Genomic DNA, 21,177 nt, shown 5'->3' with positions numbered 1-21,177 from the left:
GAGGGGATTCACCGAGGAGTAACGGTCCATAATTCTTTTCCAACGGCTTTCGTCTGTAATCTCCAGGGGGTTGCTTCATAAAGCTACCAGCGTATCGCCTGTCGACCACGAAGTAGACAGAAAATTAATTTATGTTACATGTCTGCGAGCTGCTGCATACAGTTTTATTAACAAAAAACGCATTATTTCGTAGCAAAAACATTACATACATGTACTGGTTATAATAATACCAACAGGTGTTGAACGGTAAGATTCTACTATGAATTCAGCTCTCATGTATCGAGCTCCGACGACACAATGTCGCCAATGACGAGCCATAAATCAGGTAATATCAGAGACTAACACTTATGAGAGGAAAGGTAGCAGTCTGGCTACGTGCCTCGAACGTCGGCGGAGGGAGGGAGTGGGTGTCCCTGCTGGAAGTCAATACCAGAAATAGTGTAACTGTGTGTTTACAGCAGAATAACGTCAACACACTCCCTCCAATAGCAATCCATGTACGATGTGTGTGTGTGTGTGTGTGTGTGTGTGTGTGTGTGTGTGTTTTAGCGTTGGTTTGGACACTTAGAGTTGCAATTGGAGGAATAAGTTTACACCTAGCTAGGTTGGCGCTCTGTATCAAAGTCGATGGCGTAAAACAACATTGCAAGACACATCTAATCATGTAAGCAATAAGAGCTTATTTATGCTTGTACACTTTATACGGAAAAAAATGTAAATATCGAAACTTGTGGAAATTTTCAAAAATTCGGTAAAAAAGATTTGGATACGATGTGGTCACACAGGAGATCTTCATTTATATTTAGAGTGTGGCAGAAGTGTGACATAAGCACAGAAGCAAAGTGTCTAGATAGATGTCTTGGATGCTTTCCTAGAAAGCTTTTGAGGATGAGTGGACTATTAGAATCACTGCACAATCTGTCTGCTAATTGATTGAGACCTGTGCTAAAGTTTGAGAGAGAGAGTGTGTGTGTGAGAGAGAGAACGAGAGAGAGAGAGAGAGAGAGAGAGAGAGAGAGAGAGCTTGTGGCAGATCCTTGGGAAAAAAATATGGATTCTGTTGTTACTTATACAGAGAAAGTGATAGACATTGAGTCACATATATACTTCAACTATAAAGATGTGGTAATCGGTCGAGAGAAGTTGTAATGAGTAGAGAGCGTAGTCATCCTGCATACAGTATACGATTATGTAACATTACACTACAACTTCTGCATGGAAGGTGACTGCCAGGGAAAAAGTGTTGTGATTGCGGGCAACGCTAAGATAGTTGGAATAGATTGCTTAAAGAGGATGACTTCCTGTTTATAAAGATATAAAATAAATTTCTCACAAGCCTAAGCGTGAACAAAGTTATCGGTAACTACCTTCTAGTTTTTACAGTGTCCAGACATGTGACCAAGAGGAGAAATGTGCTTTTACTTCCTCCTGGGTTAAAGAACATGCTATTTCCAGGTTGGAGGCAGCAGTACACAACTACAGAATGGTTCATGCACTTGACACAGTGTAAGACTATTTAAGTATTTTTGAACTGCAAAAAACAATATTTACAATGTGTTCCACTGTACTCTGTGCCAATTACATCCATGTGGTGTCACCTAATGGATAACTTGCATAACAGCTGCAGTTTGCCTACTGGAGATAGTAAGAATACTCGAAAATTGCCTCACGTTGTCCTGAGGCTCAAGGCACTTGGTGCTTAACATTACTGATGTATCAATTCTGGACGAGAGATCTCCCGCCCACGGTAACAACGTCAAACAGATCCCAAGACATAGGTGGGAATATCACAGACTGTACACGCCTAGATTACGAGGAACTACTCTCCTGCATTCTCCGGATAATGCCGATACGGTATGTTGTTACATACACGGTGGGCAGCTAACACATAGTTGTAGGCCTATTTGCTACTGAAAATGATGTGTATGGTCCAATACAATGAAATGATGAAGACAACAAAAACACCCAGTTCCCGGGCAGAGAAATGACTGGGGGGAAGCACATCCACTTCCACCAAACTGTACTGATAAAGGGTTACACAGAATACCGAACTGCGTGCTAACTGTAGTATTATGCTCAATATATTTGCCGTATTCTCTGTAGAACTGTATCTGCATTTAGTTTTAATTATCTATTACACGGAGATTCCTACCACTGACTCCAACAACGACGACCTAAGTATTACACAACAATGCTATATTAAAGCATGGGAAACATATTCTCTCAATCCAGGACATTATTCTCCACCATACCGTCAGATAAGGATATCGCAGAACTGGGACCAGCACCCACAAACAGTACTGACCACAACACCAGATCTATGTGGCAGGTCACAGCTGCTGTCGTAACCGAATGATTAGGGACGCCATAATCGCACCCCACCTACTAGTCCATATCTCATCACTGCTGAGAGTGGTAGGTCATGCTCATTACTGTTCGGCTTGTCGACAGCTCTATCTCCCAGCCTGCTAGCTCCTCCTGTCATAGTCCAATGGATGTAAGAATATTTGAAAAATTATTGCTTGTAACCAGATTTCTTTATTTTTGTAAGCACAGCTGGATATTCCTCGTAAGTAAATTAGTATGCTTTAGAAACACATTTTGCACCTCTCTCAATGCGAAAGGGATGGAATGAACGTCCGTTCGTCAGACATGTAACGGTAGGGAGTTTGGCACACGCTATTGAAGCAAGACTGGGATACCTGGTTGTTATTTAATGCATCTAAAAACCGTCAGAAGCATCATCTTTCCCAAAGAGTTTTATAGGTGTGTCAAGAATATGAGGAGGGAGAGGGGAATATAGTGGGAGTAATTCTGACTAGTGCTTGTATATACGTCTAAATGAGGTAATGAGTCAAGCAGATGCATACAAGGTGCTTGAAAGCGTAGTGACCCCATATGACCAGAAGTTCTTCCCTCTCTACCCAGATGTTGTTTTCACTCATCTGCACGAATAACTGTCATTCTGTGTCTACCATACACATACAAAAGATGACACATGAGAGAGGGAAGTGGCATATACTAAGACAGATCGATGATGATGTTTGGTATATGGGGAGCTCAACTACACGGTCATCAGCGCCCTACAAAGTCCCAGTTTTTACACAGTCCAGTTTTCGCACAGTCCAATCTTGCCACTGTCAGGAATGATGGTGATGATGATGAAATGATGAAGACAACAAAAACACCCAGACCCGGGCAGAGAAAATCCCCACCCTGACCGGGTATTGAATACGGGATAACCGTGATCCAGATGCAGCAACGCTAGCCACTAGACCACGAGCTTCGGACAAGACGGATCGATGTGAGATCGAAAGCACAACATTCCGGGAAGTTAAAGTACCTGTGGGTGGCGTGTAAAGGGTCACATGTATTACTGGCAGTCAGGTCGAATAATCGGTCGTAGAACTGTATCTCTATAGTTTTAATTATTTAACATCGAAATGTCCATTTCAGCGGTTGACCAACAAAACAGCGAACCGACAGATGTAGAAAATTCCTAAGACAAACAGACTGACATAGGATCAACCCATTTACCATGTGGAGAATTAAAGTAGATACCACTGGGGGAATTTGGAATGTCAGATCCTTTAATTGGACAGGTAGGTTAGAAAATTGAAAAAGGGAAGTGGATAGTTTAAAGTTAGATATAGCGGAAATTAGTGAAGTTCGGTGGCAGGAGGAACAAGATTTTTCGTCAGGTGAATACAGGGTTGTTGTTGTTGTTGTTGTTGTTGTTGTTGTGGTCTTCAGTCCTGAGACTGGTTTGATACAGCTTTCCACGCTACTCTATCCTGTGCAAGCTTCTTCATCTCCCAGTACTTACTGCAACCTACATCCTTCTGAATTTGTTTAGTGTATTCATCTCTTGGTCTCCCTCTATGATTTTTACCCTCCACGCTGCCCTCCAATGCTAAATTGGTGATCCCTTGATGCCTCAGAACATGTCCTACCAACCGATCCCTTCTTTCAGTCAAGTTGTGCCACAAACTCCTCTTCTCCCCAATCCTATTCAGTACCTCCTCATTAGTTATGTGATCTACCCATCTAATCTTCAGCATACTTCTGTAGCACCTCATTTCGAAAGCTTCTATTCTCTTCTTGTCCAAACTAGTTATTGTCGATGTTTCACTTCCATACATGGCTACACTCCATACGTATACTTTCAAAAACGACTTCCTGACGCTTAAATCTATACTCGATGTTAACAAATTTCTCTTCTTCAGAAGTGCTTTCCTTGCCATTGCCAGTCTACATTTGATATCCTCTCTCCTTCGACCATCATCAGTTATTTTGCTCCCCAAATAGCAAAACTCCTTTACTACTTTAAGTGTCTCATTTCCTAATCTAATTCCCGCAGCATCACCCGACGCCATTTGACTACATTCCATTATCCTCGTTTTGCTTTTGTTGACGTTCATCTTATATCTTCCTTTCAAGACACTGTCCATTCCGTTCAGCTGCTCTTCCAAGTCCTTTGCTGTCTCTGACACAATTACAATGTCATCGGCGAACCTTAAAGTTTTTATTTCTTCTCCATGACTTTTAATACCTACTCCGAATTTTTCTTTTGTTTCCTTTACTGCTTGCTCAATATACAGATTGAATAACACCGGGGAGAGGCTACAACCCTGTCTCACTCTCTACCCAACCACTGCTTCCCTTTCATGTCCCTCGACTCTTATAACTGCCATCTGGTTTATGTACAAATTGTAAATAGCCTTTCGCTCCCTGTATTTGACCCCTGCCGCCTTCAGAATTTGAAAGAGAATATTCTAGTCAACATTGTCAAAAGCTTTCTCTAAGTCTACAAATGCTAGAAACGTAGGATTGCCTTTTCTTAATCTACCTTCTAAAATAAGTCGTAGGGTCAGTATTGCCTCACGTGTTCCTACGAGTATATTTCTACGGAATCAAAACTGATCTTCCCCAACGTCAGCTTCTACCAGTTTTTCCATTCGTCTGTAAAGAATTCGCGTTAGTATTTTGCAGCCGTGATTTATTACACTGATAGTTCATAATTTTCACATCTGTCAACGCCTGCTTTCTTTGGGATTGGAATTATTATATGGTAGAGTTTTGTTAGGCCTGGGTCTCCCAAGGCTGTCAGTAGTTCCAATGGAATGTTGTCTACTCCCGGGGCCTTGTTTCGACTTAGGTCATTCAGTGCTCTGTCAAACTCTACACGCAGTATCATATCTCCCATTTCATCTTCATCTACATCCTCTTCCATTTCTACAACATTGCCCTCAGGTACATCTCCCTTGTATAGACCCTCTATATACTCCTTCCGCCTTTCTGCTTTCCCTTCTTTGCTTAGAACTGAGTTTCCATCTGAACTCTTGACGTTCATACAAGTGGTTCCCTTTTCTCCAAAGGTGTCTCTAATTTTCCTGTAGATAGTACCTATCTTACCCCTAGTGATAGATGCTTCGACATCCTTACATTTGTCCTCTAGCCATCCCTGCTTAGCATTCCTGTCGATCTCATTTTTGAGACGTTTGTATTCCTTTCTGTCTACTTCATTTACTGCGTTTATATTTTTTCTCCTTTCATCAATTAAACTCAATATCTCTTTTGTTATCCAAGGATTTCTACTACCCCTCGTATTTTTACCTACTTGATCCTCTGCTGCCTTCACTACTTCATCCCTCAAAGCTACCCATTCTTCTCCTACTGTATTTCTTTCCCCCATTCTTGTCAATTGTTCCCTTATGCTCTCCCTGAAACTCTGTACAACCTCTGGTTTAGTCAGTTTATCCAGGTCCCATCTCTTTAAATTCCCACCTTTTTGCAGTTTCTTCAGTTTTAGTCTACAGTTCATAACCAATAAATTGTGGTCAGAGTCCATATCTGCCCCTGGAAATGTCTTACAATTTAAAATCAGGTTCCTAAATCTCTGTCTTACCATTATATAATCTATCTGAAACCTTCCAGTGTCTCCAGGCCTCTTCCACCAGATATTGTAGAGACTTTCATAGAGAGCGTTAGGAACGACTGACACGGACGTGGAAAAGAAATACAGTAGAAGAAGAACGGGTAGCTTTGAGATATGAAATAGTGAAGGCAGCAGAGGATCAAGTAGGTAAAAATACGAGGGGTAGTAGAAATCCTTCAAAAAATGGTTCAAATGGCTCTGAGCACTATGGGACTCAACATCTTAGGTCATAAGTCCCCTAGAACTTAGAACTACTTAAACCTAACTAACCTAAGGACATCACACACACCCATGCCCGAGGCAGGATTCGAACCTGCGACCGTAGCAGTCCCGCGGTTCCGGACTGCAGCGCCAGAACCGCTAGACCACCGCGGCCGGCTAGAAATCCTTGGATAACAGAAGAGATATTGAGCTTAATTGATGAAAGGAGAAAAAATATAAACGCAGTAAATGAAGTAGACAGAAAAGAATACAAACGTCTCAAAAATGAGATCGACAGAAATGCTAAGCAGGGATGGCTAGAGGACAAATGTAAGGATGTCGAAGCATCTATCACTAGGTGTAAGATAGGCACTGCCTACAGGAAAATTAGAGACACCTTTGGAGAAAAGGGAACCACTTGAATGAGCGTCAAGAGTTTAGACGGAAAACCAGTTCTAAGCAAAGAAGGGAAAGCAGAAATGTGGAAGGAGTACATAGAGGGTCTATACAAGGCCGATGTAATGTAGGGCAATATTAAGGAAATGGAAGAGAGAGTAGATGAAGATGCGTGACAAGTTTGACAGAGCACTGAAAGAACTGAGTCGAAACAGGGCCCCGGGAGTAGACAACATTCCATTACAACTACTGGTAGCCTTGGGAGAGCCAGCCCTGACAAAACTCTACCATCTGGTGAGCAAGATGTATGAGACAGGTGAAATACCCTCAGACTTCAAGAAGAATATAGTACGGTAATTCCAATTCCAAAGAAAGCAGGTGTTGACAGGTGTGAAATTTAACGAATTATCAGTTTAATAAGTCACAGCTGCAAAATACTAACACGAATTCTTTACAGACGAATGGAAAAACTCGTAGAAGCCGACCTTGGGGAAGATCAGTTTGGATTCCGTAGAAATGTAGGAACACGTGAGGCAATACTGACCCTACGTCTTATCTTAGAACGTAGGTGAAGGAAAGGCAAACCTACGTTTCTAGCATTTGTAGACTTAGAGAAAGCTTTTGACAATGTTTAGTAGAATATTCTCTTTCAAATTCTGAAGGTGGAAGGGGTCAAATACAGGGAACGAAAGGCTATTTACAATTTGTACAGAAGCCATATGGCAGTTATGAGTCGTGGAGCATGAAAGGGAAGCAGTGGTAGGAAAGGGAGTGAGACAGGGTTGTAGCCTCTCCCCGATGTTACTCAGTCTGTATATTGAGTAAGCAGTAAAGGAGACAAAAGAAAAATTCGGAGTAGGAATTAAAATCCACGGAGAAGAAATAAAAACTTTGAGGTTCGCCGACGACATTGTAATTCTGTCAGAGACAGCAAAGGACTTGGAAGAGCAATTGAACGGAATGGACAGTGTCTTGAAAGCAGGATATAAGCTGACCATCAACAAAAGCAAAACGAGGATAATGGAATGTAGTCTAATTCAATCAGGTGATGCTGAGGGAATTACACACTTAAAGTTGTAGATGAGGTTTGCTATTTGGGGAGCGAAGTAACTGATGATGGTCAAAGTAGAGAGAATATAAAATGTAGACTGGCAATGGCAGGGAAAGCGTTTCTGAAGAAGAGACATTTGTTAAGAACGAGTATAGATCTAAGTGTCAGGAAGTCTTTTCTGAAAGTATTTATATGGAGTGTAGCCATGTATGGAAGCGAAACATGGACGATAAATAGTTAAGGCAAGAAGAGAATAGAAGCTTTCGAAATGTGGTGCTACAGAAGAATGATGAAGATTAGATGGACAGATCACGTAACTAATGAGGAGGTACTGAATAGAATTGGGGAGAGGAGGAATTTGTGGCACAACTTGACTAGATGAATGGATCGTTTGGTAGGACATGTTCTGAGGCATCAAGGGTTCACCAGTTTAGTATTGGAGGGCAGCGTGGAGGGTAAAAATCGTAGACAGAGATCAAGAGATGAATACATTAAGCAGATTCAGAAGGATGTAGGTTGCAGTAGGTACTACGAGATGAAGAATCTTGCACAGTATACGGTAGCATGGAGAGATGCATCAAACCAGTCTCTGGGCTGAAGACCAAAACAACAACAAAAAAGACTGGGGGGAAGCACATCCACTTCCACTAAACTGTACTGATAAAGGGTTACACGAAATACCGAACTGCATGCTAACTGTACTATTATGGTCAATATCTTTGTCGTATTCTCCGTTGCACATCCCGATGACTGTCCATTTGTCGTAAGCAAATCGGTATGGAAAATTCTAGTGAGAGCAAATCTGAGAATGCAAAGAACAACTACGCGTCTGCTCTAGAGGGTCTGATTGGTTGTGATATAGAATAAATTATGCCTTTCTGATACATACAGGAGATATTGTTTGTCGAGTAAACCTATTAAAATTACCGAATCGGTTTACGTGAGATCGTTCTGCAATTTGTCTACTGGAAATGAGTAATACTGGCTCCGATCGAATTGATCGTGACCTCTTTTCTGAGTCCTAAAATTGGAATAAATCTTATATTTTTAGCTGGATGTGTACAGTCGTGGAGAAAACGCGCGAGAGCCCTCGCCTTTTCGTTATGCTGATCCGCACAGCTTGCTGCTACACAGCATAACAGGCAAGGCGACGAAGTGCTACCAACATACTATGCACAGGCGTGAAATTGAAAAATTATCCGAACTTTGTCAGACTGTTTTCAATCATGTGTAAGACTGCTACACAGCATAACAGGCAAGGCGACGAAGTGCTACCAACATACTATGCACAGGCGTGAAATTGAAAAATTATCCGAACTTTGTCAGACTGTTTTCAATCATGTGTAAGACTATATTAATGCTGATTAGTGTGTTAAAAGCAACGTGTAAATATTAGATATAAATGAAAGAGGAAACGCTAATTAGCATGAACTGTAGTAACAAAAATGAATTTCAGCTTATCGAGATAGCCGGCCGGAGTGACCAAGCGGTTCTAGGCACTACATTCTGGAACCGCGCGACCGCTACGGTCGCAGGTTCGAATCCTGCCTCGGGCATGGATGTGCGTGATGTCCTTAGGTTAGTTAGGTTTAAGTAGTTCTAAGTTCTAGGGGACTGATGACCTCAGAAGTTAAGTCCCATAGTGCTCAGAGCCATTTTCTTATCGAGATAACATAATTGTTTTAGTAAGACAAAGTACCCCAGATCGTTACGAATTAGCAAAATATTATGCGCATCCGGCCACGAAACGGTCTGTGCCAACGTTCAGACCAGTCATACTGGATCACTGTTGCTGACCTACAATGAAAGTGTGCAAATTTAGCAATGCGTGAAGATTCGTAATGAAATTCAGTTAAAAATCATTCAGTGCCACACTTAAGTCGATTTAATTATTGACAGAAGCGGAAAAAGTAGGCAGTAACAAGTATGAAATTCTAGAAGTGTTTCATATTGACATCCATTGGGCGCCGGTGCGGAATAAAGGTAGCAATAAAACGTATTAGGGGTGCGACAATTTCTTAAAAGTACTTTGCTGATAGTCCATCTGCCTCCATCGAGATTAGAACCGAAAACAAACCAGACCTCCCTTGCAGTAGCAAACACCTTTCACTAGGCTAGCAGACAACCCAGGTAAAGAGCCCTCTATTATTACCCCAGACATGAATAAGCCGGCAATTTCTCAATGAAGATGGCAAAATGATCTGCAGTTTCTGTTCCATAGATCTTTCTGGACTCAAAAATATGAATTTTCTACCTTTATGTCACCGCTTATGTGACAATCATTCAGAATGTGTATCGAAATAACAAAATATTGTTATTAGCGAGTAAATTTAGCTGGATAATTCTGCACCACCCCAGGAAATAAATGGCGACATAGCTGCCAAACGTATTCTACAATGTTTCGAACTCTCCATTAGACCTGCCACAGCCGGAAAACGTTTATTAGCCGAAGTGTTTCTTAAACTAGCTAGCAATGGGAATGCTCGCACTTCTAAAACGGTGGCATTAATACTGGGATCTGAATTACCATGTGTATAGGCAAATGGATTTTATTTGCATTCCTGTTAACATTATTTGGATCGAAAGCGAAGCTACGATTAATATGCTGATGTATCGACTGCAACTAGAACATTTCGAATAAAGAGTAAGGGGAATTATTTATGCGGCCCTCATCTTCAGTAACTGTAGAAGCCATTTTCGTTGTTAGGATTTCGTCACCTAAATCGGTAAAAATGGAACCCTACTAGTCTCACTTTCTTGACCATCTTTCTGTCTACCTAACCCTTAAAACCCGTTAACCTCGAGCCTCGAGTACGCGTAGACAAAATAAGCGGAACTGTATCACACTTCCTGCGGTATACGGTCCCTTGGTGGCGTAAAAAAGTGAGTTTCTATGTCTACGCAATCTAAAGATGCGGCAGTTTTTGTAAAGAAACTTTACGCGACACGTCAAGCAATGGCTCAAAGATCTATGAGACCAAACTGCTTAGGTCATCCGTCCCCTAGGCCTAGAACTACTTAAACCTCCCTAACCTAAGGACATCACACACGTCCATGCTCGAGGTAGGATTCCAACCTGAGACTGAAGCAGCCGCGCGGTTCGTGACTGAAGTGCCTAGAACTGCTCGGCCAAAGCATCCCGCGAAACCCTTTTCACCTCATGTATAAAGCTTTTACGAAGCTACATTCAAATTTTGTTCGAAGTCGTCTGCAATATCCAGTTATAAACACCTTAGGAACGTCGTATGCGATATCCACTTCTGAAGACGATGGCAGATACTGAAATACTATAACAAGTAGTTAAGAATTTATTGTTATTGGTCCGTGCCTGACACTTTATTTGAGTATCAATTTAACGCACCTAGGCTTAATCAGCATAGTCTTACAGCATAGTCTTACACATGATTCAAAAGTCTGACAAAGTTCGGATAGTTTTTGAATTTCACGCCTGTGCATAGTATGTTGGTAGCACCTCGTCGCCTTGCCTGTTATGCTGTGTAGCAGACTGTAAAGCTGTGCGGATCAGCATAACGAAAAGGCGAGGGGTCTCGTTCGTTTTGTCCTCGACTGTACATTTTGTGGAAGACTGTAGTTTTAATGGATTATTCGGGAATGGTAGGATGAAATATATCGATACTCTACTTAAAAAAGAAGACAATTAGGATCTATAACGATTTTTTAAATGTGTTACAGCAGTAAAAGAGTCACTGCTAGAAAGTTGGTCAGCAACCTCTTAAAACGCATTCGTTGAGCATAGGTCTGTTTTTTCTTCTTCTTCGTAGGAAACAGTGTTTGAGGCTGTCTTGTGATACATCGATCGTAATTTAACACTACATAAGTTTACAGAACGCATTTTTTAATGGTCCCCATCGCGATGGCTGACGTGACAGAAGTTGCTGGATATCTTGGTGGTGGCAAGTTCCTATGGGGCCAAACCGCTGAGGTCATCGGTCCCTAAGCTTACACACTACTTAACCTAACTTACGCTAAGGACAACACACACACCCATGCCCGAGGGAGGCCTCGAACCTCCGACGGGGGGAGCTGTTCGAACCGTGGCAAGCCGCCCCAGACAGCACGGTTACCCAGCGTGTCTACAAATCTTCTCTCAGACCGTTTTTTCCTACTACAGTCGCCGTAACAAAATCTCGCTGTGCAGGTTTACCTCCATATTTGCTGTACTTTCTCAGAAATTACCAGAAATTTTGGAATATGTGACATACAAGACTTGAAAAAGAAAGTACAAAATCTCTTACTGCAAGTAGTGCAAGTTATCCTGTAGACAAACTGAAAAACCATTAATTTGCTGCAATATTAACGTTAAATTTTCTGTACTTCATGTGTGAGTGCACACACGTTTGTCTGTCTGCCTGCCCACGCACGCGCTTGTGTGTGTGTGTGTGTGTGTGTGTGTGTGTGTGTGTGTGTGTGTGTGTGTGTATTTGTGTGAGTGTGTGCGTGTGTGTGTGTTTGTGTGCATGCGCATGCATGTATGCATTCAAGTGTGCAATCATGCATGCTTGGACGTTAATAATTCTTTGCAAAGTTGAACAATGATTCTGCTGTGGTGTGCGTACATAAACTATGAGTCAGATATTATTGCTAGTAGCAGAGAGCGAACAGTTGTTGAGAGGAATCGGAAGTCGTCGAAAGTAGCCTGCGGCTGAGAGATGCAGCCTGCAGTGATTGTACTTGTAGCACCGGAGGAGACTTTGCTATTGATTGAGGATTTTTCTCTTTTTGCTGCTCGTAGCTGTTGCTTGCTTGCGCAGTGGAGGGATTTTGTCAGATTTGTGCATGCATACATTGAGAGTAATATTCGTCTGTTTGTTGTGACCAGAGATGTGATTATTGAGTATAAACTTCGTGGAATAATTAAGGTATGTGTACAGTTTGTCAGTGTTTAAATAATCTATTTTGCGTGTATAGTAAATGAAAGTCTTTATTGGTTTCTTTAATTTTTTTACACTGTTTAAGACTAGTTGACCAAACCTCTCCTGATCATTCAGTTTTTCTATCTATGCATAAAAAAATATGGCAGTACTTATTGCAATTATTACGACCATGCATTGCACTCTGCTTGGATCGTAGTATTGCATTAGAAATATTTTTAGGATTTTGCTGATCACGCAGTTGCAGTGGCAAGAGGAGTTAAGTAGTCCGTTGCATACAGGAGCATTGCAGATCAGTTGTTAGGGGCTGATAAGGAATATTTTAAAACTCACAGTCAGAGAAATGATTTCTTTATGATTTGTAGGAAGAGTAAGTAATTTCCATTTCTTTGTGTACTCAATCAGAATTCTATTAGTCAGATACACGTCTTTAAAAAAATAAAAATTACAGTCTCATTTCAGTGTACATGTGTTCCGTGCACACGATCATACAAATTATTTATGAAGGAATCCCACATTCTGGAAAGCTTTCTGGACGAATAGATAAATAAATAAATACTGAATCAAACAGTGATGGAGAAAGAAGCCTTGTAGTTCATTGGTCTCTGTTGCCAGGTATGTTGAGAAAATTGAATCACCTTACATCGAATCTTACAAACATACTTCTATGAAATTAACATAAAGTCCGAGTATCTGTTACAAAACATAAGATGAAAAATTTGCAAACACATATTGCGAACCAACAACAGTTTACTTCACATTACATGTTTATACATTACGTGACAGTGAACTGGCGTTATGAATATCCGTGTCTGATGTTACGATATCCTTAAGGCTTTAACTGCCATCATGTCATTAACTGACATTTAATTATAACAAACCAGATAAAGAACGACGCTTTTTTGATGAATCTTCAATGCGCCTTTGGCACGAAAGGGCACATTTTTATAATACACAAGTTACCACATGAAAACAACCAATACGAAAATTCTTTAACCACCAAGATATCGTTTCCTGTCGTTTTATTACATCAAATCGTACCAAAAACGACGTGTTTTCGAGAGATCCTCAATGTACTGGTGCTCTGAAACAGTATACGTTCATAACACTTAACTTACAACACAAAAACTCACCAAATATAGCCTTCAACTGCAAACAACACAACCCAATATTGTGTCTCCTATGTTTTGCTTCTAACGAAGAAAGCGCTCTTGCATCTCACCGGACACGTTCATCCCCATGAAGCAAAAATCTGAGTTCCGTTATTCAGTCTTTCACGTTTCGAAATACTCTGGAACATGGAATTCTGTGGCGAGAGGTCAGAAAACTCGACCAGCCCCCCGTCCACGAACGCTTTCACGTTCTGTGAGTCAAGGAATCAACGATCAACTTGAACGGATGTCTTGTGACGTCCGCCCAGACCAAACGCAACGAATTATATCGGGAGAAAAAAGATGGTAGAGTACTTGCCCGCGAAAGGCAAATGTCCCAAGTTCGAGTCTCGGTCCGGCACACAGTTTTAATCTGCCAGCAAGTTTGGTATCAGCGCACACTCCGCTGCAGAATGAAAATCTCATTCTAGATTTGGTAATTGTTGAAGGAAAGCTGAATGCTCTCCAATACATAACAAAAATTCTAAGCTTTGTTGTCATACACTTCGTGGAGAGAGTACCAAATGGCATATTGCAGCAGGACATTGCACGACCTCACACTGGGGTTCTTACAGATGCCCTGAGGAACTTAAGGATCTTTTGCTTGTCTGCTCGTTCCCCTGATTTGACACTCATAGAGCATGTCTGGGATGCAATGGGAAAACGTATTTTTTCATAGCAGTCTCCAGCCAGCAGCTTACATGAACTGACACAGCACGTGTTTCAGGCAGGGCAAGAAATTCCTCAAAACGACGTTGGTAGTCAGTTTGCTTTCACGCCACAACGAATGCAAGAGTTTATTTATGTCTGTAGGAATCACGCCGCATACTGATGTTGATGATGGATATCAGTTCCGAATGGAATTAAAGTTTAATCATCTAACGCCCGATATGTTATGAACATTTCATGAAGTTTGATAAATGTTGGACTGTGGCTTCGTGCTGTAACACGTTCCAATTCCATCAGTATCTGGAGAAACTACTTCGGCATTGGCCTGAATTTAATTTCGATCTGTGGCAAAATGTTATATCCCCGTTAATTCAATAGTGACATCCAGGAGGAAAGTGGCCACAACAAAGAAAAAGTTAAGAAAAAGTTAGAGTTGTTATCTGCCCCAAACCTTCGGTATGCTTTTGAGAAATGAATTGAGTGTTTCTGCACACTGAAATAATACAAAATAGATACACTAGCGTGGACTCATTTACGAGTGCGAATGGGAATAGCACATACACATTCACATTCGCACATAGTGAATAGTTCGAGTGCGAATGGAAATAGCACATACACATTCATACTACTAGGAGCGCACATAGTGAATGAGTGTGAATTGTTTGTAATTGGCTCGTTTTGTGGTAACTTGGAAATCGTTACATGAATTAGTACACACAACAATACAAATCTGTACATATAGAAGATCTTCTTGACATTAGAAGTTTTAAAAACTTTCGATTTCAGTTTTCACAAACATAAATTGTTCGTTCATTGGAACTGATCATTTAGATTACTATATCACGGGATGCCTCCTTGTTTTAATTTAAGACAGCTGTAGTAGAATGCTCACTTATTCTTCATTATGTGGCAGGCAGCTATAATTGCAGCGGTTTTAGTGCACTCCACGTACTTGATATTGTGCAGTCTTGAATGACAGCTAAAAGTCAGAGAAAGACTAAGTGTCCTCAGGAAAGTCGAATGGCTCCCTGCGCCTTCGGATGATAGACATTACTTTGTACCCAACAGATGCATCATGAGTCCAGAGCAAAGACGACGTGGATCTCATGTTTTGCCGTCGCTGGTAATTGGTGAGGTCTTTCGGTTATGGCGTCGGTGTCTCGTATTTTCTAGTGTCAGGAATCTGAACGAAATGGTATTCATTCGACTGGGCCCTTCAAGCGCCGGTAGTAGCTACTGTAGATGTTTCAGTTACTAGAGAAATCGCCTATATCCGTCGCAACAATTTTCTAAAAGAAAAAGATACCAATCTCGGTAGAATTCTCCATCGCACCGCATCTTCCCGCTTTACAATCTTCACTAATAGCTCAGAGTAAATGCAAAAGTGTATATGCTAACAGTTTGTATTATTGTGAAAAATGAGGATTCCCGACTACGTTAAAAAAATGGTTCAAATGGCTCTGAGCACTATGGGACTTAACTTCTGAGGTCATCAGTCCCCTAGAACTTAGAACTACTTAAACCTAACTAACCTAAGGACATCCCAAACATCCATGCCCGAGGCAGGATTCGAACCTGCGACCGTAGCGGTCGCGCGGTTCCAGACTGTAGCGCCTAGAACCGCTAGGCCACCCCGGCCGGCGACTACGTTAATGTGCAGTATCCGTTTTACACAGTCTCTTCTTGTCCTGTTATTGGCCAGATGGATGAGAGTCCCTATTCGCAGTTTCGTATCACGATAGCCAAAGTTCTGTAGCTTCTAACAACGTGGCCAATTGTTCAAATGTGAATGCGGCGTGACTGCTTTGAACGTGGAGGGCAACATCACTAGGGCTCGCTTCCTCTTTTGTCATCTTGAGAAAATGAAACATGATGACGGCAAACGTTAAGTTGGTCAGTTTATAATGCATAAACGTTTCAACGGCGTCAGCGCTCCGTAAGAGATTGATTATAGCAACACAGTACTATCAACAAGAACCCACATCCATCTGCCAACAATAGACAGTAAGCATTAAAAGTTTACTACTGCCTGCTAATGAAACACTGCTATTCGAAAGTAATAACAGTTCTGTTTTTCTTTTAAAATATAAGTAGAACAAGTAATAACGACTCTAGCTTTTTTAATTTGCTTGGATTATTTTCATACAAACAATTTTACTGTAAGCAAAATAGTCCTTCAGCGTTCACATCCAAATACCTCTGATCGTGCTATTAATTAAGTACAGTGAGATCATAGGGGGGAAATAGACTAATCACAATTATCTCTTGCAGCTGAGGGAATATGTGTTATCACCGGTATTCTTTTGTACGTCATTCGCACGTAGAAAGTATGAAGACATATGCCTACATTGCAGTACTTAAATTTACGTTCACTGTAAAGTTTGTTTCTCAGAACGAAAAAACGTGATACGGACGATGATAAATACAAATTGTAGGATAAAATTTATACGTCTTTAGTTAAACACTCGAAAAAGTAGAGTGATATATAACTTAATTTTGCCTGATCTGAATAGACATGCACCATCGTAGAAGAGCGCAATACCAACATAACACGCATTACTTTATGTCTATCCTAAAATTTTCGTTACTGTTGTTGAATTAAATTAACAACATACTTTTTGAAGAGGTACTGGTGTTTCAGTAGAGTCCACAATCCGAAAATACCTTTTAGTACACTCTTAGCAATATCAACGCACTTTGTGTAACGTTTCCAGCCTTTATGACCAAATCAAAAAAAAAAAAAATTGAAAAACACAAATTTAGTTCACTGTTGTTGACTTTTATTCTCAAGATACTTTTTAAAGATATACTGATGTATAAGTAAGGCCCAGAACATAGAAATACCGAATACGACATTCATTGGGAAAAGTGACATCTACTACTGAGACTTAAATTTTTGGATTAAGTTTAACTGAAAAATCTAAAACATAATGGAATCTGACAGAAGAATTCATTACAAACAATAATTTTTTTTAAATTTTAACATATAAAGTAATTGACTAGATTTGAACATTTTCAAATGGTGGGCATAAAGTACTCCACCCTTGGTAATGTGAGGCTTAAAGTCGATTCACACTTGACAGAACGGAATGGAACGCATAGAAAACTACTCACAACGCATTTCAAACACTGGCATTTACACAGGGCGTCGGTAGACCGAATGGTACGGGTCGGAATCTCTCGATATGTTTTTTCATTAAGAAAGCTTTCACGTTGACTTTGGGGGGGGGGGGGGGGGGAATGGTTGCGACGTCTCTTTGTCACCACGCTCATACATGCTACAGCAGTGGATTTTTTTCTATTATATCTTCTTACTCCTTATTTTATTTATTACTTTGTTTTCGAAATAGATTGCAAAGGGTACATGGGGTAAAAAGAGACCAGATATCTGAAACAAAAACGTTTATTTTACAGTACTTGTGGAAAGGCGAAAAGCTACTCTTCGTGTAAATAAAAACTTAAATTGATGAAACAGTTATAATTAAATAATCACTTTTTAACAGCGAAAGAATCTGCTCTATTGATGGTGAATCATTCCATTTTTCTGGGCATCATTTGGCACTTCTAAATATTGTTTTTGTATGTATGTGTATGTATACAGGGTGGTCCATTGATAGTGACTGGGCCAAATATCTCACGAAATAACCATCAAACGAAAAGACTACAAAGAACGAAACTCGTCTAGCTTGAAGGGGAAACCAGATGGCGCTATGGTTGGTCCGCTAGATGGCGCTGCCATAGGTCAAACGGATATCAAATGCGTTTTTTTATAGAAACCCCCATATTTTATTACTCATTTGTGTAGTACGTAAAGAAATATGAATGTTTTAGTTGGACCACTTTTTTCGCTTTGTGATACATGGCGCTGTAATAGTCACAAACGTATAAGTACGTAGTATCACGTACCATTCCGCCAGTGCGGACGGTATTTGCTTCGTGATACATTACTCGTGTTAAAATGGACCTTTACCAATTGCGGAGAGGTCGATATCGTGTCGATGTATGGCTATTGTGATCAAAATGCCCAACGGGCGTGTGCTATGTATGCTGCTCGGTATCCTGGACGACATCATCCAAGTGTCCGGACCGTTCGCCAGATAGTTACGTTATTTAAGGAAACAGGAAGTGTTCAGCCATATGTGAAACGTCAACCACGACATTCAACAAATAATGATGCCCAAGTAGGTGTTTTAGCTGCTGTCGCGGCTAATCCGCACACCAGTAGCAGACAAACTGAGCGAGAATCGGGAATCTCAAAAACGTCGGTGTTGAGAATGCTACATCAACATCGAATGCACCCGTACCATATTTCTATGCACTATGACGACTTTGAACGTCGTGTACAGTTCTGCCACTGGGCACAAGAGAAATTACGGGACGATGACAGATTTTTTGCACGTGTTCTATTTAGCGACGAAGCGTCATTCACCGACAGCAGTAACGTAAACCGGCATAATATGCACTATTGCGCAACGGAAAATCCACGATGGCTGCGACAAGTGGAACATCAGCGACCTTGGCGGGTTAATGTATGGTGCGGCATTATGGGGGGAAGGATAATTGGGCCCCATTTTATTGATGGCAATCTAAATGGTGCAATGTATGCTGATTTCCTGCGTAACGTTCTACCGATGTTACTACAAGATGTTTCACTGCATGACAGAATGGCGATGTACTTGCAACATGATGGATGTCCGGCACATTGCTCGCGTGCGGTTGAAGCGTTACTAAATAGCATATTTCATGGCAGGTGCATTGGTCGTCGAAGCACCATACCATGGCCCGCATGTTCACCGGATCTAACGTCCCCGGATTTCTTTCTGTGGGGAAAGTTGAAGGATATTTGCTATCGTGATCCACCGACAACGCCTGACAACATGCGTCAGCGCATTGTCAATGCATGCGCGAACATTACGGAAGGCGAACTACTCGCTGTTGAGAGGAATGTCGTTACACGTATTGCCAAATGCATTGAGGTTGACGGACATCATTTTGAACATTTATTGCATTAATATGGTATTTACAGGTAATCACGCTGTAACAGCATGCGTTCTCAGAAATGATAAGTTCACAAAGGTACATGTAACACACTGGAACAACCGAAATAAAATGTTCAAATTTACCTACGTTCCGTATTTTAATTTAAAAAACCTACCTGCTACCAACTGTTCGCCTAAAATTGTGAGCCATGTGTTTGTGACTATTACAGCACTATCTATCACAAAGCGAAAAAAGTGATCCAACTAAAACATTCATATTTCTTTACGTACTACACGAATATGTAATAAAAATGGGGGTTCCTATTTAAAAAAATGTAGTTGATATCCGTTTGAACTATGGCAGCGCCATCTAGCGGGCCAACCATATCGCCATCTGGTTTCCCCCTTCAAGCTAGACAAGTTTCGTTCTTTGTTGTTCCTTCGTTTGACGCTTATTTCGTGAAATATTTGGCCTGGCCACTCTCAATGGACCACCCTGTATACTTTCTCTGGCGAGTAAATGTCGGCGTTCTGAAACGTCCGGACAACACTTTTCCTATTGTTTCACTTCTCAGCAGTTGATCATGTAATCATGGTCTAGAACATAAGTTCTAAATTTTTCTTTGGCCTTTAATAAACTGTACCACTGCTAGTTCCTTATTTCCGACTTCTTGTACGACGAAAGATAATTCGTACCCTCATTTTCGCCGATCGGCACTCAACAAAGAGAAGTGACGATTTATTGTGGTCCCGTCTTGTGTGACGGCGACGTCGCTTTCTGTTCCGTTCCGCTGACGTCCAGTGTGATTCGACCTTACGCAGCCCCTTCCAGAGCAGTGAGGATGGGCGTTGGAGCGTGACCTACCGAGGTCGGTGTCGTTGAGCGGCGCGTCCCTGGCCCTCCAGCCCATGTAGCGCTCCCAGCCTAGGGAGCCTGCGCGCGCAGAGCCCGCAGCCAGTAGCGCCAGCAGCAGCAGCAGCAGCAGCAGCAGCGGTTGGCGTTGCGGGTGACGGGGCATGCTGGAGGCAAGGCGGCGGCACCAACACTACGGCCGCCACCGCTCTCGCCTCCTTTAAACGCAGCTCCGGCCGCTCCTGATTCGCGGTGCACGCCGGGACCCCTTCGCGTCATCACCTCTCCTTTCCGCACCTCCCCCCTCAGTACTCGTGGTTCCTGCTATCGAGACCGGATCTGCAGTGGCTGCGCGCACGATTATTGCGAATGCGACGTACGCGGTTATCGGTGAATCCCCCCATCCTCGTCGGTATCGACCTGCCGGACTGACAAAGTGTTCACCGGACCGTCACGCGAACTCAGATTTTGGTCTCTCGTCTATATCGTCCGAGCATATTTCACTGTCTGACTCAAACCTGCCATCTGCCGGACCCTGTTTCCTACCTGCTACAGGCACAGTAATACAGGGTGAATCGAAAAGGACTTTACAGATTTGCAGTTACACTACTGGCCATTAAAACTACTACATCACGAAGATGACGTGCTACAGACGTGAAATTTAACCGACATGAAGAAGATGCTGTGATACGCAAATGGTTAGCTTTTCAGAGCATTCGCACAAGGTTGGCGCTGGTGGTGACACCTACAACGTGCTGACATGAGGAAAGTTTCCAACCGATTTCTCACATAGAAACAGCAGTTGACCGGCGTTGCCTGGTGAAACGTTGTTGTGATGCCTCGTGTAAGGAGGAGAAATGCGTACCATCACGTTTCCGACTGATAAAGGTCGGATTGTAGCCTATCGCGATTGCGGTTTATCGTATCGCGACGTTGCTGCTCGCGTTTCTCGAGATCCAATGACTGTTTGCAGAATATGGAATCGGTGGGTTCAGGAGGGTCATACGGAACGCCGTGCTGGATCCCAACGGCCTCGTATCACTAGCG

The 21,177-nt window shown here is 41.8% G+C and overlaps 1 protein-coding gene across 2 annotated transcripts in view; it reads right to left on the bottom strand.

Annotated features, from left to right (window-relative positions):
• The window catches only part of LOC124792905 (esterase E4-like), a 240,405-nt gene extending 220,098 nt beyond the window's left edge, over positions 1–20,307 (bottom strand). For both annotated transcript variants that reach the window (XM_047257978.1, XM_047257979.1), the window contains exon 1: positions 20,143–20,307. In XM_047257978.1, the coding sequence (XP_047113934.1) occupies positions 20,143–20,296 (154 nt within the window). In that variant the 5' untranslated portion in view covers positions 20,297–20,307. The remainder of the gene's footprint in view (positions 1–20,142) is intronic.
• Positions 20,308–21,177: the final 870 nt, after the last annotated feature.

Source organism: Schistocerca piceifrons, chromosome 1 (genome assembly GCF_021461385.2).
Source record: "Schistocerca piceifrons isolate TAMUIC-IGC-003096 chromosome 1, iqSchPice1.1, whole genome shotgun sequence".
Lineage (NCBI taxonomy): Eukaryota > Metazoa > Arthropoda > Insecta > Orthoptera > Acrididae > Schistocerca > Schistocerca piceifrons.
Note: the sequence above shows the minus strand (reverse complement) of the source record. Positions and strands in the feature narration are given on the sequence as shown.